Genomic DNA, 24903 nt, shown 5'->3' on the forward strand with positions numbered 1-24903 from the left:
GAGATTTCAGAAGTGGAGCTATGGCTCAAGCACAAAAGCTTAGGGACAGCACCCAGGCCCTGAGTTTGAGCTCTAGTACCTGAAGAAAAATAACAAAAAGAAAAGGTAGCTGGGTGCTGGTGGCTCACACCTGTAACCCTAGCTACTCAGGAGGCTGAGATCTGAGGATCAAGATTCAAAGCCAGCCCAGGCAGAAAAGTCCGAGAGACTCTTATATAAACCACCAAAAAGTGGCCCTGTGGCTCAAGTGGTAGAGCACTAGCCTTGAGCTGAAGAGCTGAGGGACAGCACCCAGGCCCAGAATTCAAACCCCATGACTAACCAAAAAAGAAAGAAAGAGTACACTCAAGGGCCAGAGCATGACTTAAAATGAGAGAGCACTTGCTTAGCAAGTGCAAGAACCTGAGTTCAAACATCATTACCACTGAATAAAAAGAAGCCAATCATAAATCTTTTAGAAGGGCTTTGAGGAAATAAATCAGAGTAACGGATGAGCCATGCTGAGAATGTATTTTAGGCACAGTGATTGGGAGGGCCTCTTAGGAGCCGACTGAGATGGCATTTGAAGGAAATTCACCTATAGGTTACACATTCTAGAATATTCTAGGGCTGGGAAGGTGGCTCAGTGGTAGAGTGCTTGCCTTGTACACATGAGGCCCTGGGTTCGATTCCTCAGCACCACATAAGTAGGAAAAATCGGAAGTGGCACTGTGGCTCAAGTGGTAGAGCACTAGCCTTGAGCTGAAGAGCTGAGGGACAGCGCCCAAGGCCAGAGTTCAATATCCATGAACAACAACAACAACAAAAAAAACAAAAACAAAAACCTCTATCGGGGCCCAGAGTTCAAGTTCCATGACTGACAAAAAAAAAAAAAAAGAAAAAAGATAAGAATATTCTAGGCTAAGAGATTAGCAATAGCCAGGAGGAGAAGAGGAGCTTGGTGTGTGAAAGAACTGGGTGAGGAAAAGTGGTAGAACTGTTAAGAGGCTATGGGCTGAATGGCCAATTAGGCCCTGGAGTCTTAGAGAATTTGGCATTGACTCTATATGATGGAAAGCCAGTGGGGAGATTAAAAAGTAGAGTACATGGGGCAGCCATGCAACTTGATTATTTCTTCAAGAGGTTTCACACATTTTGAAGATTGAATTAGAATTCCCTAACCATAAAGTTCACCAATTATAACTTTATCAAGTGACAAGTCCATGGTTTTTATAATAGTCATACGTACAACCGTCATTATTATTTGCAGACTTCTGTCACTTCAGAAATAAACCTTCCCAGTTCTTTCCCTGTTTCCTTTCATAACCACTAACCTGCTACTTTTGATTCTTTTCCTCTATGATTGGCTTATTCTGGATATTGTTTATAGGTGTAATGAAATATTATTGGACCTTCTCGGATTGGTTTCCTGTACTCACATAACATTTTCAAGGTTCATCCATGTGGTACATGAATCTTTTTTTTTTTTTTAATTTTTTTAATGCTGGTCCTGTGGCTTGAACTCAGCGTGGGTGCTATCCCTGAGCTATTTTGCTCAAAGCTAGTAGTGCTCTGTCACTTGAGTCATAGCTCCACTTTGGGCTTTTTGCTGGTTAATTGGAGGACTTTTCCTGCATGGGCTGGCTTTGCAGATCCCAGCCTCCTGAGTAGCTAAGATGATAGGTGTGAGGCATTTGGTGCCTGGCTTCATGTTTGGTGGTTCTTGTTTGTGGTTGTGGTGGTGTTGGGAATTGAATCCAGGGCCTTCTGCAGACTAAGTAGTTGCTCTACCACTGAGCTACACCTCCAATCCAGAATGGCTTACTAAGAGACCATTGTATGGATAGCTCAGATTTTGTTTTTCCATTCATCCACTAAATGGATGTGTCTGGTTTTTTCTGTCCTGAGCAGTGCAGTGAGTGTTCACACGTGGGTTACAATGTGAGCATGTACTTCCATTTCCCTTGGGGCTGCAAATTATTGAGGAGTGGAATTGCTGTGTCATCTGGCATCTTAATCTGTTTGCTGTTACTATAACAGCTTACCTGAGACTAATTTCCAAAGAAAAGAGGTTTATTTTAGTCCTTGGTTTTAGAGACTGGGAAATGCAGGAAGGTATTGGCATCTGCTCAGCTTCTGGTGAAACTATGTACTGCTCCAACTCACGGCAGAAAGAGGAGGGACAAGCTGGCATGTGGAAGAGGCGGAACACTAGTATAGTAACAGCTTGCCTAATAAGCAGCCTGCTGTCATTGTCACTAATCCAGGCCCTGGAGAAAGGCATTAATCTGTTCAGGAGGGGGTCCATATTCCTGGTCCAAAAACCTACTAATAGACTCTCTGTCCCAACACTGCCACAGTGAGGATTTAAGGTCCCAGCACATGAATTTAAGGGGACTTCACTTAAACCACAGTGTATGGTGTGTTTGATTTCAGGAGGATCTAGCAGTCTGATTCTCAAAGCTCTTTTATACTCCCATCAGCTCTGGATGTAGGCTTGGATTTCTCCTCATCCTTGCCAACAATTGTTATTGTCTGTGTTTTTTATGGTGGCCATGCGGGTGGGTGTGAGGTGGTAGTGACCAAATTCCAGTGTTTTAAAATGCCACCTTAGTGGTGTGCAGAGGATGAGGGCAGGTGCCAGCATGGTGTCAGGTGAGTCAGAATAATTGGTCCAAAAGTGTGCAAATATATACTTGGAGGAGAAAGGAGTTCATCGATTCCCAGGAAATAGTACTGACAGACTGAAAGGATCTCAGTTAATTGGATATGGCTGGCTCTAGAGGAAGATTTTAGTGGGGTACTGGTGGCTCACACCTGTAATCTTGGCTACTCGGGAGGCTGAGATCTGAGGATCATGGTTTGAAGCCTTCCTGGCCAGGAAAGTTTGTGAGGCTTTTTTTTTTCTTTTTGGTTGGTCTTGGGACTTGAACTCTGGGCCTGGGCGCTGTCCCTCAGCTCTTCCACTCAAGGCCAGCACTCTACCACTTGAACCACAGTGCCACTTCTGGCTTTCTGGTGGTTTACTGGAGATAAGTCTCATGGGCTTTTCTGCCTGGGCAGAACCGCAATCCTTAGATCTCAGCCTCCTGAGTAGTTAGGATTACAGGCATGAGCCACCGACGCCCGGTCCCAGCTCAGCTTTTTGATGGTTATTTTGGAGATGGACTCTCAGACTTTTCTGCCCAGGCTGGCTTCAAATTGAGATCTGCTAGGTCTCAGCCTCCTGAGTCTCTAGGATTACAAGAGTGAGCCACTAGCACCTGGCTTCACAGAGTTGACTTAAAGGTTGTGATGTCCCATCTCCTCCATTTCTGGAATAGCCTGTTCCCTTCTTCTCTGACATTCACTTCTTTCAGAATTTCTAGAATCTATCACCAAATTAAAAAAAAAAAAATCTTCCTCAATTTTTACTTTGTCAGATGTAGGGCTTGAACTCAGGGCCTGGGCACTGTCCCTGAGCTGCTTTTGCTCAAGGCTAGCACTCAACCATTTGAGCCACAGATCCACTTACAGTTTTCTGGTGGTTAATTGGAAGAAAGGAGTCTCACAAGGGGCTGGGAAAGGTGGCTCGGTGGTAGAGTGCTTGCCTTGCATGCATGAGGCCCTGGGTTTGATTCCTCAGCACCAGATAAGCAGAATAAGCCAGAAGTGGTGCTGTGGCTCAAGTGGGAGAATGCTCGCCTTGAGCTGAAGAGCTGAAGGACAGTGCCCAGGCCTAGAGATCAGGCCCCACAACCGGCAAAGAAAAAGAAGAATCTTTCCTGTATCTGCTGTTGGGTTCAGAGCTATCCCTTACCACACATCAGACTCTAGAGTCAACAGTTATCTCTCCTTGCCTTGTCCTGCCTCCTAGGCCCTGTGCCTTCTTGCCTACAGTTCCTCCTGCCCTTTGGGAGCTACATCCTAGTAGGGCTCTATCAGCAGGTTACTGGTACATTTGTTTTCTTGGAGGATCCATGGAACCCCTGTGCCAGCAGAACTGACTTCTTATCTTCCCTTCATTCCCATTCTGCCCCTTCCAGTGGCCTGTGGCTTCCACACCTGGGGAGCTGGACAGAGTTCCCAGCACACCAAGGAAGCTATTCTTAGAACCAAATGTCTCAATCTCTGGCTGTGCATTCTGTCACTTGGCCTTTTCCACCTTCTCTTTGGTCCCAGCTGTTCCACACAGCCCTTTCCAGGGCTCAGGAAGGAATGAGGCCTAGTTAAGTCCATCTCCATTCTGACTTCCCTTTCATCAGAAGGTGGGGCCGACTGAAGTGGGGTCAGCTGGGGTCCTGGCCCTGGGAGTATTCCAGGTTTGGCTCCCAGTAGCCTTTGTCACTTTAGAAAGTGAAGGAACCGAGGGCAGTAAGAGAGCACAGGAGCCCTAGGGTCACAAGGAGGAGATGAGAGGCCTGGTTATTACCCCCAAAGTAAACATGGTTATCACTTATAAAGAATACAGTGTCCGGGGCTGGGAAGGTGGCTCAGTGGTAGAGTGCTTACCTTGTATGTATGAGGCACTGGGTTCGATTCCTCAGCACCACATAAGCAAAAAGAAAAAAACCAGAAGTGGCACTGTGGCTCAAGTGGTAGAGTGCTAGCCTTGAGCTGAAGAGCTGAGGGACAGCGCCCAGGCCCAGAGTTCAGGCCCCACGACTGGACCCCCCAAAAATAAATAAATGAAGAATACGGTGTCCATCCTTATGTGTCCAGTCACGTAGTCCCAGGGTGGGCCTCCTGACTGCTCAGGGCTACTAGGAACAGTTACTTTTATCTCCCTCCCCCACTTTCTTAGTTGGCAATAAGGCTTGAACTCAGGGCCTAGGTGCTATCCCTTAGCTTTTTTTTTTTTTTTTTTTTTTGCTGGTCCTGGGGCTTGAACTCAGAGCCTGGGCATTGTCCCTGAGCCTCTATGTGCCCAAGGCTCTACTACTTGAGACACAGTGTCACTTCAGGCTTTTTTGAATAGTTAATTGGAGATAAGAGTCTCATGGACTTTTTTTTTTGCCTGGGCTGGCTTTGAGCCGCCATGATCAGATCCCAGCCTCCTGAGTAGCGAGGATTACAGGTGTGAGCCACTGGCAACCTGGTGCTTCCACTGGAAGGTAAACTGAAGAAATGACCAGAGGCCTTTGAGTAGGTATAACCCTGTCTAGTGACCAGAAAGATAAACCCCCAACCTGGAAAAACACCCAGCAGAGCTGAGTACTGGTGGCTAAAGCCTATAATCCTAGCTACTAGCCCAGGCCCTGAGTTCAAGCCCCAGAACTGGCCAGTACTCTCTCTCTTTCTCTCTCTCTCTTACACACACACACACACACACACACACACACACACACACACACACACACACACACACACACACACACACACACACACACACACAGTGCTATTTGAATCTGCCTGTTTCTCTTGTGTACAAGTACAGTTTCTGGTTGGTTGATGGGGTGATCTGCTTGTGACCATTAGCTCTACCAGAAGCTGCAGGAGGCTGGAAGGCTCCATTCTAGAATCTTCGGTTAAAGGAAGGAGCAGGACAGACCAGACTATTAAGTGTTTACTAGAATGGTAAGGGCTAAAGACAAGAAATAAAAGGACCAACAGCAGTACTTAATGAGGATGAAATGGTATGTCACCCAGGATGACAGTTTTCTCTTTGTGTAGCTACAAGGTGACCTCTATAGCTAATTTAAACAAGTGTCCTTGTGATCAGTTAGTTTTTTTTTTTTTTTGGTCCAGTCGTAGGGCCTGAACTCTGGGCCTGGAGAGGCTATCCCTCAGCTCTTCAGCTCAAGGCTAGCGCTCTACCACTTGAGCCACAGTGCCACTCCCGGCTTTTTTCTTTTTGCTTATATGGTGCTGAGGAATCGAACCCAGGGCCTCAGGCATGCAAGGCAAGCACTCTACCACTGAGCCACCTTCCCAGCCCCGACCAGTTAGTTTTAAGAACAGTCCTTTCCTGTTATTTTTGCTATTTATGGAGCCTGAGTAAGTTATCAGCAGGGGATAGCCCAGAGGGCTCCCTTCCTGCCTCCTGCAGCTTCTGGTAGCTACAATTCCTAGCATTCCTTGGCTTGTGGCTACATCACTCCATTCTCAGCCTATACATGTGCATGGATGTCACACATTGGCTTTGGATCTTCTGTATCTGCAAAGACCCAGTCCAAGTAAGGTCCCACTCATAGGTATCACTGGTTAGGGCCTGAACATATCTTTTAGGGCCATGTTATTCCACTCCCAAACACTTTTAGAGTGGAAATAAAATTCCTTAGCAGATTGGCATAGAGGACTAGGAACTGGTGGCTCATGTCTGTAATACTAGCTACTCAGGAGGCAGTGTGAAGCCAGTCTAGGCAGACAAATCTGAGGAACCTTTATCTCCAATTAATTAGCAAAAAGTTGGAAGTAGAACTCTGCCTCAAATAATAGAGTGCCAGCTGTGAGAGGGAGAGGCCTGAGTTCAAGGCCCAGTATAGAGGGAGCCGAGGAGGAAAAGAGAAGCTTGCACCCTTACTCTTAAACCAATTGTTATATTTTTTATTTAATTAATTAATTTTTTTTGGTCATGGGGCTTGAACTCTGGGCCTGGGTGCTGTCCCTCAGCTCTTAAGCTCAAGGCTAGTGCTATACCATTTGAGCCATAGGGCAATTTCGGGCTTTTTCTGTTTATGTGGTGGCGAGGAATCAAACCCCGGGCCTCGTGCACGGAAAGCAAGCACTCCAACACTGAGCCACCTTCTAAGCCCTGTATTTATTTATTTGTTTATGCATGCCAGTCCTGAGGCTTGAACTCAGGGCCTGGGCATTGTCCTTGAGCTTCTTTTGCTCAAGGCTAGAGATCTACCACATGAGTCACAACCTGCTTCTGGCTTTTTCTGTTTATGTGGTACTGAGGAATTGAACCCAGGGCTTCATGCATGCTAGTTAAAGTCCTCTGCACCAAGCCACATTCCCAGCCTGTTATTTGTTTGTTGATTGTTTTAGGGTTTGAATTTAGTGTCTTCTGCTTATTAGGCAGGTTCTCTACTACTGGAGCTACACCCCAACTCTTTTTGCTTTAGTTATTTCTCAAATAATCTCTCAAATTTGTCTGCCTGGATTGGCTTCAAATAGAGATCCTCAGCTCCTAGCCTCCTCAGATGGGATTTATAGGCATGAGTGACCTGTGCCTAGTTTAGAAATTGCCTTGAGCAAGCCTGTCAGCAGTTGCTGGGGAAGGCAGATTAGGGCTGACCCTGCCCCCAACCCTGCTACCTCTAAAACAAGACTTTTATTTAGCTATAATGCACATAGCATATACCCCAACTAAATGATATGGTTCACTTTTTTAAAAGTATATTTACAGTTTCAGAACTATTACCACCACTAACTTTAGAACATTTTGAGTACTCCCCGTAAAAACCTTGCCCTAGTTAGGTATTCTGATGATGTGTTAGAATCCAAACTGGTCAGTCTAATGGGATTGGCAGGCACAGAGTTAACTGGCTTTGACGTCAGGCAGTTGCATAAACTTCCTGCCACCTGACTTTCCCTGCTTGTGTAGTAAGACCCCCCACATCCAGAGATTCAACCCATCATGAGTTGATCATATCTGAAAAAGCAATGTATGTGGAATGAACATATACCATCTTTTTTCTTTTGCTAGTATTCCCTAAAGAATACAATATATCGGGGCTGGGAAGGTGACTCAGTGGTAGTGTGCTTGCCTTGCATGCATGAGACCCTGGGTTTGATTCCTCAGTACCACATAAGCAAAAAGAAAAAAGCTGGAAGTGGCGCTAGCCTTTAGCTGAAGAGCTGAGGGACAGCACCCAGGCCCAGAGTTCAGGCCCCACAACCGGACCCCCCCCCCCAAAAAAAAAAAAAGAACCAATATATCAGCATGTTTATGTTGCATTTCCATTAGGTATTATAAGTACATGAGTTAATTCATTTAATTGCCTGTGTTCTTTGCAAACTGTCATTTTGTATAAGGGACATGAGCATTCTTGGGTTTGGGTACCTTAAGGGAGTTCCTCAAACTGTTGTAGTTATAAATGAACTGGGTTGACTAGATAACATTTCCTTCTGGCAGACTATGTTCTGTGCATTAACTCGTTTAAGTCTCACAACCATACATACCTAGGCTCTTGTTTCTGCCCTCTATTACAGCAGAGGAAACCGATGCTCACATATGCTAAGGCCCAAGGCACAGGCTGAAGCCCAGCTGGGATATGAACCTGTGACTTGTAACTACTGCATGATGCTACTAGAGACAGCCCAGCTGGGCCTGCAAAGCTAACTTGCAGGAGCCTCTGGGAATATAGAGATTTTTTTTTTTCGTGCCAGTCCTAGGGCTTGAATTCAAGATTTGGTTGTTATCCCTGAACTTTTTGGCTCAGGGCTTAGTGCTCTACCATGTGAACCACAGCACCACTTCCAGCTTTTTGGGTGCTTAATTAGAGATAAGTGTCTCATGGACTTTACTGCCCAGGCTAGCTTTGAACTGGAATCCTCAGATCTCAGCCTCCAGACTAATTGGTATTACAAGTGTGAGCCACCTGCACCTAACTTGGGAGATGGATATTTTAGGACACTGTATCTATTTCCTACCTCCCTAACTTGGCTTTGAACTTGGGTTAGAGGCAAAGAGGTGGGGAGAAGTCGGAATCTGGCCAGAGAGGGAGAAGGTACTAATAGCAATTTCTCCCAGATGCTCAAGAGGAGCTCACTTGTTCCCAGTCCCCTGGTTAAGGAAGGACGTGCACTGTCAAGATCACATCCACAGTTTCCAGCAAAGGCCAGGGATGCCCCCTGGTGGATCTGTGTAAACACGGCTGTTTTCCCTTGGGTCTTCTGCCCATGATCTGAGGGGGGGCGGGGTAGGCCCCTGAGAGCTGAGGCTGCTGAAGGCTCAAGTTGTGTTCAACCCTAGCGCCTGTGATCTGAGTATACAGTATTCCAGGGTTGACTTAAGAGCCTGGTCTGTGGCAGTCAACTGAATTAGCTTCAAACCTTAGCCCTGCAGTTAATTCACAGGTGTGTTGGCCAAGTGGTTATCTGAGATCAGTTTCTCACCCATGGTATGGGTGACCAGAATGCCTGAGTAGAGTCTGTGCCTGCTGATGAGCTCAGTAAGTGTTAATTGTCATTGGTGGAAAGATAATCCAGGGAACTTGAGCCAGTCACATAGGGCCCATCCCTTGCTTTCCTCATTGGTGGAGACCTTCCTACCTGACTTCCAGGATTACTGGGAAAAGCAGATCTTGAATTTGAAGGATAGAACATCTAGGTCCTAAAGACTTAGTCCTCTTCCTACTCTTCCTACTGTGTGAAAGGCAGTTTACTCAATAAATACAGGCTGCAGGTCTGCTACAGGCAGGTTCTGTGCCCTGAGCTGGCATGAAAGAGGCAATGGGATGAAACTGCTAGCCCATGTCAGTATCCAAGTTCAACAAGAGCTTTGTTGAGTGCAAGGGTCAGCATGCTTTCTCAGAAGGGGGCAGAGTAAACATTTCAGGCTTTGACCGCCATGTGCTCTCTGTTGCAACTACCGGGTTCTGTCACAGTAGCACGCAATTGGCCCTAGGTGATAGGGAAATGGGTATGTGGCCAGGTGAGCATTCCATGTAGGTCAAGGGAGTGTCACCTGACTTGCATATCACGAAATTTATTTTGATTTCCTGTACAATCCATTCTTAGTTTGTGGTCTACACAAGAGCACACAGTGGTGTGGATGGTCCTGGGGCTGTCATTTGCTGACCAGTGGTAAATGTACCAAAAACCTATTGAGGTAGCTGTGAATAAGAGGTCACCTATTTTCTGTTGTTATTCCTAAGTTTCAATGGACTGTTATTTGTCACTGAGTTCATGGAGAGTTAGGGCCTCTCAGACCATGTGATCAGTTTCTTGCTGCAATTGTAATGCTCATTCTGAGAGATACCCAGGAGGTGCCAACTTCCTGAAGAAGTCTCTGGGAATTGGCAGCCTCCTTTGTGTCTGTTTCTCCCCTCTCAAAACACTGCTCCTAGAATCGTTCATTGGTGGAAGCACTGATAACGCTTAGTTGAATTCCACAGACAAGCAAATACAATGAATGCAAAAAGGTTTAAGATTCCCTTAAAAAAAAATCTCTTGGATTTTCCTTCCCAGGCTGCCTTCAAACTGTGATGCTCAGATCTCAGCCTCCTGACTAGCTGGTATTACAAGGGTAAGCCACAGGCAGCACTTACTCTCTTTCCTTTGGCTACCCTTTATAGGTGAAGTCAGAGAAACCAAATAACTTTGCTGGCTTCATGGAGGGAAGCAGGGAGACTTCTAAAACCTGCAGAGATAAATACTGCCCTAGTATTGAATACACAGAAAAGCATTGAGTTCCTTGTTAAGAGTTTTTTTTTTCTTTTTTAAAGCAATAGTGAACTACTGAAGGTTTAGGGGCCAGGGAGAGAGGTGTGTTCATGGTCAGTTCTGGAGCAGTGTAGAGCACGAGTGTGAAAGGAAGGCTGAAGATTCACACTTGGGAAGGCGCTGAGGTCATCTCGGCAGATGTGAAGGAGAAGTGCAGAGAGTAAGGAGGCTCCTAGGCTCGATAGGGAGCCCTGAGGGGTGACCAGCGTGTGCCCCGTGCCCCCAGGGAGCCGGCGACTGGTGGACGTGATGGACGTGAACACCCAGAAGGGCACAGAGATGAGCATGTCCCAGTTTGTGCGATACTACGAGACGCCTGAGGCGCAGCGGGATAAGCTCTACAACGTCATCAGCCTGGAGTTCAGCCACACCAAGCTGGAGCACCTGGTCAAGCGTCCCACTGTGGTAAGTCCCAGCTCCACACCTCTCTTGCAACCCAGCCTGCCTCCCCTGCTGCCTGGCTCCAGACTAGCATGTCTTTTGAGATAGAATCGCTGGAATGGGTGAGACCAAGGCTCATTGCCTGAAGGGTTTAGAGGGGGTGTTGGGACCAGGGTTTTGGCTCCGAGGCACGCTGAGACTGCAGGAAGGGGTGAAGTGGTGAGGAAATCAGTCCAGAGCATTCAGGGGCCTGGAGCAGAAAGGCTGATGTGCTTCTGACTGTGTCTGGGTGCAGACAGGGGAGCACTAACGTGGCCTGGCTTTCAGGTGGATCTGGTAGACTGGGTCGACAACATGTGGCCACAGCACCTGAAGGAGAAGCAGACAGAAGCAACGAATGCCATTGCGGAGATGAAGTACCCCAAAGTGAAGAAGTAAGATGGCTGGGCTGGCAGTGCGGGTGGGCAGTCCTAGTCCTGATCCATGAGGGCTTGGTGCTCCTCCGTGCCTGACCCCCTTCAGGGCTGAAGGACTCAGCACTGCTGCTCCCAGGGTGGGAGGGGAGGATGGGATCCTTCATGTGGACAGCCTGTCATCTTACTTCCTGGAGGGCAGGATACAGTCCTGCACTGGACCAGACCCTCCATCCCTTAGCTCCTCCAGAGTGGTGATCTGAGGAAGAATAGGGAAGGAGGCACCTCTGCATGCCTTCCTGTGTATATTATGTGTTTATGGGGAGATCAGTGTTAGTGTGTATTTACTCACACACACAGTGGTCTATTTCCTCCCCTTCATGTGTTCCAGGAGAGGGTCTCACAGTACATTATGTGTACATATATATATATATAGTGTGTGTGTGTGTGTGTGTGTGTATTTTATGTATTCTTTTGCCGATCCTGGTCTTGAGCACTGTCCCTAAGCTCCTTTTGCTCAAGGCTAGAACTCTACCACTTGAGCCACAGTACCACTCCTGGATTTTTCTGTGATTAATTTGGAGATAAGAGTCTCATGGACTTTCCTACCTGGGCTGGCTTCAAACCATGATCTTCAGATCTCAGCCTCCTGAGTAGTTAGGATTGCCTGGCTTGATATACATTTTTTGGCAAAGATAAGAAGGGGTCTGGTGTCCAGACCTAAGACCTGTGATTCACAGGAACCTTTTCCAAACAAAATCTCAGGGTCACCTTAGTCAGCAGAAGTGTCTTAGATGGTGGTCTCCAGGCAGAAGATTGATAGGGCTGGGAGGGTAAGGATGGTTGTGAACAGCTATCTGTGTACATGCAGCCTAATGAGTACATCCTGAGCCTGATTGTTGAACCAGGGTAGGTGCAGCAATGGGCCTCCTCCAGCTCAGGGGGTTAAATAATGGGCCCTTAAGAGGAGGAACTCGTGGTAGGGGCTCCAGCCATCTAAAAGGGGAAGGAGTTGCTGGCAGGGCTAGTATCTGGAAGAGTTGGCACTGGCAGCCTGGATCCATTAGCCTCCGTGCTCGGCCCTGCTTCCAGCAGTGCCCCCAGGACGTGCTTCCTGTGAACTTTTCACTCCCTTGGCCCTCCATTCTGTGCATATTGAATGCCTACTGCGTGCCAAGCTTTGTACGAAAGGCCAGTCCTCAGGCCCTGGGCTTCTCATTGATTATTCTCATTCTCTCTCCCTCTCTTTCTCTTGTTATGTCATAGATTTTGTCCTCTCCAAGCTGAAGATCCATGCATCCATTGGATCTCGGCTGTATCAAAGGCAGAGACTGAGGCTGAGAAGGTGGCTCAGTGGTAGAGTGCTTGCCTCCCATGCATGAGGCCCTGGGTTTGATTCCTCAGCATCATATAAGCAGAAAAAGCTGGATGTGGTGCTGTGGCCCAAGTGGTAGAGTGCTAGCCTTGAGCTGAAGAGCTGAGGGACAGCGCCCAGGCCCAGAGTTCAAGCCCCACAACTGACCAAAAAAAAAAAAAAAAGGGTAGAGACTGGGTTATTCTATTCTGATTGGATCAAAGAAAAATGTACATAGTACCTGGGATGGGGAAGTAAAGAGATAAAACCAGGTGTTGTGGTGCCCACCTGTAATGCCAGCTACTTAGGAGTCAGATGCAGGGGATCATGAGTTGGTGGCCAGCCTAGGCAAAACTACTGACACTGTACCTTATAAACAACATAGAAGCAAAAGGGCTGTGGTTTGTAACTGAAGTGGTAGAACCCTTATCTTGTATGTGGGAGGCCCTAGGTTCAATGTAGGACACTGGGGAAGAAAGAGAGATGAACAAGACTAAAGCCCCCACCCTATGGATAATAGTGCCTCATGGTGCAGGCTGTAGTGATCAGAGAAGGGAAAGAGTCTTGGGCAGGGAGCACGTGTAGGAGCAATGCTTTCCGGTTCTTGTCATCAGGAGAGCTTCTTGGAGGAGACATTTCACCTGGGCTTTAGACAACCCAGGAGATGGGGAGCTGTAGGCAGTGATGGAGGAAGGGTAGTGGGTGAGGGGATAGCTGTGAGAATGGACTTAGGGTTCAGATTATGGTTCTCATGGACTGATCCATCCACTGATGGCTCCTGTGAGTCATTTCTTCACAGCAGTGAAGGAATCTGACTAGTGCTGGTTACTAGGGACACATGGGCAAGCACCCTTGACCGGTAGTGGGCATTAGGCACAGTGTAGGCCCAATGCCCCAGTTTGCCTTTAGAATGCCCCAATTTTCCTTTAGAATGCCCCAATTTTCCCTGAGAACAGTTGGAAACCTCTCCCCATATTCCCCATATATATATATATATATATATATATATGTTTGTTTATTTATTTATTTATATTTACTTATTTTTGGTGAGTCGTGGGGCTTGAACTCTGGGCTTGGGCACTGTCCCTGCACTCTTTAGCTCAAGGTGAGTGCTCTACCACTTGAGCTACAGCACCACTTCCAGCTTTCTAGTGGTTTATATAAGAGTCTCACAGACTTTTCTACCCGGGCTGGCTTTGAACCATGATTCTCAGATCTCAGCCTCCTGAGTAGCTAGGATTACAGGCGTGAGCCACCGGCGCCCGGCTCTCTCCCCATATTTTATTAAGACCTTACACGCTCAAGTGTTCTGCCACTTGAGTCAGGCTCCGAGACCTTTTGCTCGTTTGTATTTCAGATACAGTCTTGTATTAACTTTGTCTAGGCAGGCTTCAGACTGTGATCCTCCTTTTCCTGAGCTGGGACCAGCCAACCACAGGAGTATTCCATCACATCTGGTTCCCTCTGGAGATTTTAAGCAGGGAGGGATGCCTTTAGGTTTACATGGTACAAAATCTTCTTACAATGTGGATTGGAGGGTGTAGGACCAAGAAGGTTGAAATAGGCCACTGCCTAGACTAGATAAAGAGGGAGCAGGAAAAAGAAGGGAAGACACCTGAACATATTTTTTGGAAGAAGATAGCACTGAGTGATGTATGTATCAGTTAAAGTCTGTCTTGCCTGCAGTATCTTCGGAGATTCTTCTTTTTTGTTGTTGGTGTGGTGGTGGTGGTGCTTGAACTTGGTCTGGGCACTATTCCTGAGCTTTTTTTGCTTTTTCACTTTGAGCCAAAGCACCACTTCTGGTTTTCTGGTGGTTAATTGGAGATAAGAATCTCATGGCCTTTACTGCCTGGATTGACTGTGAACTGGGATCCTCAGGCCTCAGCCTCTTGAATAGCTGTGATTTACAGGTGTGAGCCACCAGCACCCACTTCTGAGATTCTTTTTTTTTTTTTTTTTTTGCCAATCTTGGGACTTGAACTCAGAGACTGGGCATTGTCCTTGAGCTTTTTGCTCAAAGCTAGCACTCTACCACTTGAGCCACAGCACCACTTCTGATCTTTTTTGTTTAAGTGGTACTGAGGAATCGAACCCAAGGCTTTGTACATGCTAGGCAAGCACTCTACCCTTAAGCCACATTCCCAACCACGATTCTTTTAAATAGTAAGCTCTTTCTTTCTTTCTTTTTTGTCCAGTCGTGGGGCCTGAACTCTGGGCCTGGGCGCTGTCCCTCAGCTCTTCAGCTCAAGGCTAGCGCTCTACCACTTGAGCCACAGCACCACTTCCGGCTTTTTTTCCTTTTTGCTTATGTGGTGCTGAGGAATCGAACCCAGGGCCTCAGGCATGCAAGGCAAGCGCTCTACCACTGAGCCACCTTCCCAGCCCATAGTAAGCTCTTTCAATATGTTTAAGATCCCCTCTCATATCCCAAACAGGGTTCATACACTGTTTTCTAGGCCCACATATCTTCAGTCCATTCGCTGGCAAGTAGATTTACAAATTAACTCTGTCGCTGGCTGTGGGGATTTGATATAGGAAAGAAGATGTCACCTTGGAAAGTCCAATTGTTCAGCAGAAAAGAATGCCTTTCAAATGTTCATAATCAAGGTAAAAAAAAGAAAAAAAAATCCTACCACGATGAAATCCTCTGGGATGGTGGAATAGTTGTGTGCAATTTAATTAAATGACATTGTTTCTAGAAATTGCACAGCTTCCTTGCTGGAGGCACCTACAGTGCAGAGACAGATGACGGCTCTCCTGAATGGAAGGGGAAATGGTGACAGACACCACTGATGTCTCCCTGGCACCAGGGTTTATGTTGTTTGGTGGTAGTCAGAGGTTTAAGAATTTTCATGGTTTTTGCTTGAGCTATTTAAGGGAAGGTTGACAGTGGCACTGTGGCACAAAGTGGTAGGGTGCCTGCTTTGAGTGAAAAAGCTCAGGGACAGCACCCAGACCCTGAGTTCAAGCCCAATGACCGACAAAAAGAAAAAGGAGAGAGAGAAGGGGGGGGGTGACTGGTGTATAGGGGGTAGTTGTGACTACATGGGAGACAAAAAATTTACAAAGAACCAGTCGCTGGTGGCTCATGCCTGTAATCCTAACTACTCAGGAGGGTGAAATCTGAGGATCACAGTTCAAAGCCAGCCTGGAAAACCGGAAGTGGCACTATGGCTCAAGTGGTAGAGCTCTAGCCTTGAGCTGAAGGGCTCAGGGACAGTGCCCAGGCACTGAATTCAAGCCCCATGACCAACCAAAAAAAAAAATTACATAGATTATATATGTTAATTATTATTATTATTATTATTTTGGGTCCAGTCATGGGGCCTGAACTCTGGGCCTGGGCGCTGTCCCTCAGCTCTTCAGCTCAAGGCTAGTGTTCTACCACTTGAGCCACAACACCACTTCCAGCTTTTTTCTTTTTGCTTATGTAGTGCTGAGGAATCGAACCCAGGGCCTCATGCATGCAAGACAAGCGCTCTACCACTGAGCCACCTTCCCAGCCCCTATGTTAATTATCTTATAGTACAAGATATACTTCTCTAAAGAGTCCTTAGACTATAATGAATTAAAAAAACTAAGTCTTCTTTCTCACCAAATGCACATTGTGGTAGGAGAAGGAACGGGCAAGCAAACCTGGGCATAATGTAGCTTAGTGTTGAATATCTCAAAGAAACAAGAGAGAATTATAGGCATGGCTGACTGAGTCCTGATGTCACCCTGCGTTTCTGCCACTGCCTTGTTCTCCTGCCTCTCTACCCTGAAGAAATGCTTGATGATGAAGAAATGTCTTTGCAAATTTCTTTGCCTGTCTATAAACAGTGACCATTATATGCCAGTATTATTGCTCCATAATTGTTTTTTTTTTTTTTTTTGATCCGGTCATGGGGGCTGAACTCTGGGCCTGGGTGCTGTCCTTCAGATCTTCAGCTCAAGGCTAGCGCTTTACCACTTGAGCCACAGCGCCACTTCCGGTTTTTTCTGCTTATGTGGTGCTGAGGAATTGAACCCAGGGCCTCATGCATACAAGGCAAGCGCTCTACCACTGAGCCAACTTCCCAACCCCATAATTGTTACTTTAAAATGGAATAGCTCTTTTTTTTGGTCAGTTGTGATGCTTGAACTGTAGGCCTGGGCGCTGTCCCTCAGCTCTTCAGCTCAAGGTGAGCGCTCTACCACTTGAGCCACAGCGCCACTTCCGTTTTCTGGTGGTTTATATGAGATAAGTCTCACGGATTTTTCTGCCCAGGCTGGCTTTGAACCAAGATCCTCAGATCTCAGCCTCCTGAGTAGCTAGGATTACAGGTGTGAGCCACCTGTGCCTAGCATTTTTTTTTTAAATTAAACTGCAGGTTCATGCCTGTAATTCTAGCTACTGAGGAGGCTGAAATCAGAGGATTGCAGTTCAGAGCCAGCCCAGGCAGAAAAGTCTGTGAGACTCTTATCTCAAACCTTAGTACTAGCACCAAAAATCTAAAACAAAAAAAAAGGTTATGTCAAGACTTAGGCCTGGATTGCATTCATCTGAAGGCTTGACTGGGGCTGGAGGAGTGGCTTGTGAGCCTAGCTCACAGCACAGCTGCTGGTAGGAAGCCTCAGTTCCTTGCTGCATGGACCTTTCCACAGGGCTGCTTGAATGTCCTCATGTCATGGCCACTGGCTTCTCAGAGTGAGCAGTTCAAGAAAGACCAAGGAAGGGCTGGGAATGTGGCTTAGTGGTAGAGTGCTTGCCTAGCATGCATGAAGCCCTGGGTTCTATTCCTCAGTACCACATAAACAGAAAAAGCCAGAAGTGGTGCTGTGGCTCAAGTGGTAGAGTGCTAGCCTTGAGCAAAAAGAAGCTCAAGGATAGTGGCTGGGCCCTGAATCCAAGCCCCAGGACTGGAGGAAAAAAACAAAAACAAATAAAAGACCAGGGAATCTAGACACTAGTGGCTCACGCTTGTAATCCTAGCTACTCAGGAGGCTGAGATCTGAGGATTGCAGTTTAAAGCCAGCCTGGGCAGGAAAGTCTATGAAACTCTTTATCTCTTGTTAACTATGAGAAAACTGGAAGTGGCACTGTAGTTCAGAAAGGGATGCTGAATTCCTGGAAAGGACAAATCTATGTAAGGTTACACAGTTGTAAAGTTGTTGCTGGGTTCTGTAGCTGTGTGAGATACAGCTTCTGTCATCAAAGAGCTGAGGCATGTGTGCCTAAAAAATAATTGTATTGTAAAGGTAGCCTCATTCTTAGGGTGGTCTATTGCCAGCTTATTTAACTTCATATCCAGTTGCTAAGTTCCACAAAGTTTGCAAAGACATTCAGCCTGTGACTGTTGCTCAAATCCAATAGCCAGAACATTCCTCAGAGCTCGTTACTTTTTTTTTTTTTTTTTTTAACTTTTTGGTCGGTCATGGGGCTTGAACTCTAGGCCTGGGTACTGTCCCTCAGCTCTTCAGCTCAAGGCCATCACTCAAGGCCACTTGAGCCACAGCGCCACTTCTGGCCTTTTCTGTTTATGCGGTGCTGAGGAATTGAACCCAGGGCCTTATGCATGCCAGGCAAGCACTCTACCACTGAGCCACATTCCCAGCCCCATAACTTTTTTTTTTTTTGGCCGGTCGTGGGGCTTGAACTCTGGGTAGGCGCTGTCCCTCAGCTCTTCAGCTCAAGGTGAGCGCTCTACCACTTGAGCCACAGCGCCACTTCTGGTTTTCTAGTGGTTTATTGGAGACAGGAGTCTCACGGTCTTTCCTGCCTGGGCTGCCTTTGAACCGAGATCCTCAGATCTCAGCTTCCTGAGTAGTTAGGATTACAGGCGTGAGCCACCGGCGCCCAGCCCCCATAACTTTTTATTTTTTGATCAGTTATAGGGCTTGAACTCAGAGCCTGGGTGCTGCCTCTGAGCTTTTCTGCTCAAGGCTAGCACTCTACCACTTTGAGCCACAGCTCCACTTCTGGTTTTCTGGTGGTTCATTGAACGTAAGTCTCACAGACTGTCCTGCCTGGGCTGGCTTTGGACTGTGATCCTCAGATCTCAGCCTCCTGAGTAGATAGGATTACAGGCATGAGCCACTGGCGCCTGACAAACTCTTCCTTTTAATTAGCCTAAACATACACCTCCTAGAAGTCTGACCAGTTCTAAGGAGTTTGTAGTCTAAAATCATGGAAAGACCACTGAAAGGTACTAATGAGACTGCCATGTGTGACTGCAGGAGGTAACACCCTGCTCAGGCTATTGACCTCTATGAACCATGGGTTCAGTGTTTCCATCCATAAAATAGGGATGGCTTGAGTTGTTGGAAGGGTAAAATGGGATCTGGCATGTAAGTAGCTGTTACTATATATACACTGGTATAATTAGATCCTACTAATATTGCTGGGTAGCCCCAGAATGGAGAAGGTTGGTTTCCATCCCTGCTGGGACTACAACCATCTCCTGCCCCCTTGTGGTTTGGGGGATGGGATGAAGGGGAAGGGCATGCTGATCTGAAACTTGGGACTTGGGGTTTGAGTTGGATCACTTCTTTCTGGGCAAGTCCACGGTTGAGGTTTGGCTGTTCCAGTTTGAGTTGGGGTCTGCCAGGTAGACCTGGGAGGACTGGGAAACAGGCAGACAAGAAGTGATAAGTGAGCACCACAAATCACAAGGCTGTTTACCTGGATGAGGAACACTCTCTGACCCTCAGTTTCCTCATCTGAAAAGTGGGGACAAGCACTGGGACTGGGCTTAAGAGAGGGTCCTAGTTTTTTTGTTTTGCTTTTTTTTTTTTTTGGTTGTGGGTCTTGAACTCGGGGCCTGGGTGCTATCCCTCAGCTCCTCAGATCAAGCCGAGCGCTCTACCACTTGAGCCACAGTGTCACTTCCGGTTTTCTGGTGGTTTATTGGAGAGAAGAGCCTCAAGGACTTTCCTGGTTTATTGGACATAAGAATCTTAAGGACTTTCCTGCCTAGGCCGGCTTTGAACCTCGATCCTCAGATCTCAGCCTCCTGAGTAGGATGACAGGCGTGAGCCACCCGCGCCGGCTTTTTTAATACTCGTTTCTGGTTACTGGTAGCATGGAATCCCCACAATAATTCTACTGTATGGCTGCCCAGCGCTTGGGAGGGGCAGGTGGAGGAAGGGGGGGCAGGGAAGAGCCGATGGGCCTCCCTCCTGTTAGGAGGCACCAGGAAATGGCTCCGGGAGGGGAAGTAAGTCTTGGCTGCCGTCCTCTGCGCGAGGTGCACGTGTAGGGGAAGGCGGCTTTGCTGGGTCCTCGCTGGCAGCAGCCGGCGTCTTCCTCCGGGGCATCCCGGGCGCCAGGGGCGGCTGTGGACGGCGCGGCCCGTCCCTGGGCGGCCCGGGCCCGGCGCTTCCCTGCTCCTCTGTCGCCCGTCGTGGTTAGGCACCGCCGCGGCCTCCCTCCGCCTCCCTGCTGTTCAGTTCCACCCTGGGGATGGGTGCAGGCTGGGGCCGGCTCCCCAAGAAGGGGGGTGGCGCGCGAGGGCCCCGCGTCCCCGCCAGCCCGGCCCCCCCGAGGGGGTTCTGTATCCCGCCCGGTACCCCGGAGGGGCCCCCCCCTCCCCGCTCCCACCCGGCACCTCGGAGACTCCCCCCCTCCCTGCTGCCGGCGCTGGGCGCGCGTCGAGGCCCTGCCGCCGCCGAAGGGGCCGGGCACCCGCGTCCCCGCCCAGGGTAACGGGCCCTGCGGGCAGGCCGGCGGGCGGGCTCGCGGGGCGGGAGGGGCGCAGGGCAGCGTCGCAGGCCTGGCCCCCGAGCCGCCCTTTGTGTCTCCCAGCGCCGGGAGTGTGCGCCTTCGCGCCCGCGCGGGTCACCAGCCGCCACGCGCTGCCAGTTCCTCTGGCTTGCCCCTCTGCCGCCAGCTCTTGCCCGAGGGGACCGGGCTGGGCCACCTGGGGGGCAGTTCTCCAAGTAGAGGGAAAGCACGGGGGCGGGGTCGCCCCGCCTCCGCAGACCCCAGGCCGCGCCCCGAAGTTGGTGTGGCAGGTGCAGCGCCCCGCTACGGCGCGCCTCCCGCTAGTCCCGGCCTTCGTGAGGAACCCCAGGGCCGAGCTCGGGAGCGGAGCGCCCGCCTGCCGCCTCCCACTGGCGGGCGGCCTCCCTCCCGAGGACGGGAAGCCACCTGGCTGCGGGTCCCGCCTGGAGGCGGCCCGGGAGGCACAGCCGGGCTGGCGGGGCCGGCGGGTCGGCAGAAGGATTGCTCGAGCAGTGGTGGAGCCCATGTGACTGCGGTGTGCTGGGAAGAGGAAGCTGTGGAGGTCAGTGCAAAGGCGTCACGCCAGAGCGGCCCGTGGAGCCAGCCGGGGGTGGCTTGATGGCTGCGGGGACCAGGACAAAGCCGTCCTGTCGCTGCCACCTTGCTTGCAATCTCTGGAGTGGGAGGGGTGGCTTTGGTCAGGTGGCCAGGAAATGAGGGACACTGGGAGGAGGGGCCACCAGAAGGGGCGGGCTCAGAAGTGGTTCCCTAGTCCCCGAGGGGCCCTTGAGGGCAGATCAAACGAACTTGGAGAACTTTCCATGCTCGCAGCAGCCTGAGATTCTCCTTTCTTTCACGTGCAGTGGAGGTTGGAGCGGGGCGTTGGGAGATGGGCTAAGCGGGGTGATCGGTGTGCCCAGGCAGCCCGAGGACCTGGAGTGGAGGAGCCAAGGTCTCCGCTTGTCCTCTGCTGTGGGTACCCAGCTGAGCATCACCGCCGGCTGAAGGAAGTACCTTCTCCCAGCTGCGCCCCCACCCGCCCCCCTTAAATTGTTTTCGCTAGACTGTTCAGCTGAGGCTGGAGGGGGTGGAAACCAAGGTTAGATTAAAAAAAGAAAAAAAAAACAAACCCAGGCCAAGAGGAAGAGGTGGTTTTAGGGAAGGGAGGACTAATATTTTGAAGTGGTGCTTAGAGAAGGGGCCTGTGTATATGTGTGTGTGTGTGTGTGTGTCTGTGTAAGTGTGTGTGTGTGTGTGTGTACATCTCTGAGATCTTCCCTGAGGACTCCTCTAAGGTGAGAAAGCAGGCAGGCTAGGAGGGTACGGAGTCCAGAGCCAGGACTTAAGCAGCCCCAGTGCCCGCTTCGTGACAGCCTTCGTCCTGGGCTGTCAACTACACCCCTCTGGTGGGGTTGCTAGGCAGCGGTTCTCTGATGTACGGGAAGGCCTTCTGATTTGCCAGCCTCCTGCAGACACATGGTTAAGTCTCCTTCCAGCCTATCCGGAGGAGGGAGGAGAGGCACGCTGCCTGCATACTGCCGAGCCCTGGGTCCACCTGAACGGAAGGTGCAAAAGGCAGCCAGAAGGAGGGGGCTCTTGGAGCCCTCTTGCCTTCTACCCAGCTCCTCACCATGTCCACCTTTCCTCTTCCCTGCACTGGGGCTTGCTGCTGGCTCCTCCTTGCTCATCCCCACCCCATTCCTCTTCCCCAAACCACGGAAAAGCAAAGTGCAGCAGGGAAAAGAGGTCAGTGGGGTAAGCGTGTATATGCAAACATACGGGGCCTCTGGAGGTGGCCACATGCATGGGCTTGAGGGTGGGAAGGCTGCCCTCATCTGTGCTTCCCCGGAGCACTTGTGGGAAGGGGGGAATTGCAGGAGGGGGCCTGGCACGGTTGTCTGTCAGGCATGGACTTAGGAGCCTGCTCTGTGCTGGTGCCTCCTTCGGCTCTGCTCACTCCTAGGAGGGCATCATGTTGGGGGAGATGGGGCACAGGCATATTTCTGCAAGTGTGGGCTCTCTAGCTCTTTCTGGTGCTCAGAAGGGAAGGGAGCCGCTGACCAGTTTCTGCTCTCCCTGCGTGCACGTTCCTCTGTCCCCCTTCTGCCTGGTCCGCGCTCCCAGCGTTTTCTCTTAATTCTTTCACTTTAAAAAAAAAATAGCTTTGTTGAAATATAATTCACATACTATTCATTTGTGAAAACGTCAATCTGATGTTTTTGATTTTTTTACAATGTTTACAGAGTTGTGAAACCACAGTCAATTTTAGAACATTGTCTTCAGCCCGGAATGAAACCCTGATTCTCATTAGTGTCACTGCAAATCCCAGTCGCCCCGGCCACCAGTGGTCTGAGTGCTTGCTTTGGACATTACCTGTATATGGAGTCCCTCTGTGTGGGCTTTGGTGGCTGTTGATTTCCGTTGCTTACTTGTCGATCCATCATGGTTTGTTTACCATTAAACTTTTTCTGTGTCTTGCTTCATGGCGGGGGTCTTAGGCATTCCTGTGCATCAGTGCCATGCCTAGCCTCTGGCTGGACCTCTGGTGGAATAAATGAGATGAATGGAATAAATGAGACTAGTAGCTGGCAAGCTACACAGGTGGTTTACAACTGAATTCCAGGGGGCCCAGCTTATACAATGGGGGTTGTCAGCAGGCATCAGAGCTGCAAAGGAGTAGAAAGGAAGCCTCTTAGTTGAGTGAGGCTGAGGCAGGGGTAGAAACCACAATGGCCCATGAAAACCGGAAAACAAAATGCTACCTCCTTCCAGCCCTGAACCCCTCTCCAGGCTCTGGGGAAGATGGCTCTTGCTGGAAATTTGTCACTTGATCACAAGGGTACCCAGGTCAAGAGCTTCAACAAGATTTAGGTTTTACAAAAATAAAAGGAGGGGCTGGGAAGGTGGCTCAGTGGTAGAGTGCTTGCCTTGCATGCTTGAGGCCTTGGGTTCGATTCCTTAGCACCACATAAGCAGAAAAAGAAAAGCTGGAAGTGGCGCTGTGGCTCAAGTCGTAGAGTGCTAGCCTTGAGCTGAAGAGCTGAGGGACAGTGCCCAGGCCCAGAGTTCAGGCCCCATGACAAATAAATACATAAATAAATAAATGGAAATTCCCAGGATCGATTTTATAGATGAGCACCAAATCAGGCCCTCTGAAGGGTTTGCTCCTGTGATTTGGTTATTGAGTTATTTTATTTTATTTATTATTATTATATTTTTTGCTGATCCTGGAGCTTGAACTCAGGACCTAGGCTCTTTCCCTGAGCCTCTCTGTGCTCAAGGCTAGCACTCTACCACTTGAGCCACAGTGCCACTTCTGGCTTTTTCAGAGGAGTTTATTGGAGATAAGCATCTCACCGACTTAACTGCCCAGGCTTGCTTGAAACTGCAATCCTTAGATCTCAGCCTCCTGAGTAACAAGGATTACAGGTATGAACCATTGGCACCCAGCTAAGTTATTTTTTTTCCCACTGTCCCTCTCTCCCTCCCACTTCTATGCTGCAGGTACTGTCTGATGAGCGTGAAAGGTTGCTTCACTGACTTCCACATCGACTTTGGAGGCACTTCCGTGTGGTACCATGTTTTCCGGGGTGGAAAGGTGAGTTCCAGTTGAGCTTCCAGCTCTGGTGCATCTCAGGTTCTTTTGTGTGAAGAGGTGTTTATTTACCTCTGCCCTTCCTTTAGCTTACCCTTGTTTGCCCCCTGTCCGGTGAGCACCTTCTGGGACACTCCTAGGGCCACCTCTGGCTCTCTGCCTCCCTTTGAGGGGAGAAATTAAATCACACCTGGTCACCCTTTCATACTTAGTTGCCCAGTTCAGTTTTCTAAACACCTTGGGCCAGTTTGAAACTGAGTTTGGCAAGTAAGTACCTCCAATCTGCATACCTCCTGTCTGTAGTCTCATTAATTAATTCATTAATTGTGTTAGTAACTAGGGCATGCACTCAGGGCCTAGACACTGCCCCTTAGCTTTTTTTCATTCCTAGCTGGTACTCTGCCACTTGAGCCACACCTTCATTTGTTTCCCTGCTTTTTTGGTGATTAATTAGAGATGAGTCTCATGGACTTGTCTACCTTTGCTAGCTTTGAACCATGATCCTCAGATCGCAGGTTCCGAAGCCACCAGTGCCCGGCTTGTTATCACTTTTGAGTTTTTTTTAAATTTAATTTTTTAAAATTGTTACTATAAAGGTGAAATACAAAGAGGTTGTAGTTATATAAGTCAGGTAAAGAGTACTTTAAAGCCTAGTTGCCAACATACCTGCCTTCAAGAACATTTTATATTGGGATAGACAGCACCCTGACACATACAGAGTGTTTCTGCTGTGTGTGTGTGTGTGTGTGTGTGTGTGTGTGTGTGTGTGTGTGTGTGTGTGTGTGTGTGTGTGTGTGTGTGTGTGTGTGTGTGTGTGTGTGTGTGTGTGTGTTGTGTAAGTCTATGCGGGAATGGAGGAGTCCCCGAAGAGACGTGGGTGTGTTTCTGCTGTGTGTGTGTGTGTGTGTGTGTGTGTGTGTGTGTGTGTGTGTGTGTGTGTGTGTGTGTGTGTAAGTCTATGCGGGAATGGAGGAGTCCCCGAAGGAACGTGGGTGCTTCTTGAGAATGCTGGTGTGCTGCTGCCCGCTCATCTGGGTCTGCGAGTGCATTTGCTTTAAATAACTTGTTGGAAGAGATTCTGGAAGGAAGTCAACCCACTTGATTCCAGATGTTTTTCCTC

General features: G+C 48.9%; 1 protein-coding gene across 9 annotated transcripts in view; it reads left to right on the top strand.

Annotated features, from left to right (window-relative positions):
- Kdm2b (lysine demethylase 2B) overlaps positions 1–24903 on the top strand; it is a 91188-nt gene that overhangs the window by 6764 nt on the left and 59521 nt on the right. For 8 of the 9 annotated variants that reach the window (XM_042668910.1, XM_042668912.1, XM_042668916.1 and 5 more), the window contains exons 5-7: positions 10580–10758; positions 11062–11168; positions 23693–23786. In XM_042668910.1, coding sequence (XP_042524844.1) covers positions 10580–10758; positions 11062–11168; positions 23693–23786 — 380 coding nt within the window. Of the gene's footprint in view, positions 1–10579; positions 10759–11061; positions 11169–20658; positions 20751–23692; positions 23787–24903 lie in introns of those variants that run through there. The other variant, XM_042668918.1, reaches the window with a different exon arrangement.

This window comes from Dipodomys spectabilis, unplaced genomic scaffold, assembly GCF_019054845.1.
Source record: "Dipodomys spectabilis isolate Male_0828 unplaced genomic scaffold, ASM1905484v1 ptg000480l, whole genome shotgun sequence".
Lineage (NCBI taxonomy): Eukaryota > Metazoa > Chordata > Mammalia > Rodentia > Heteromyidae > Dipodomys > Dipodomys spectabilis.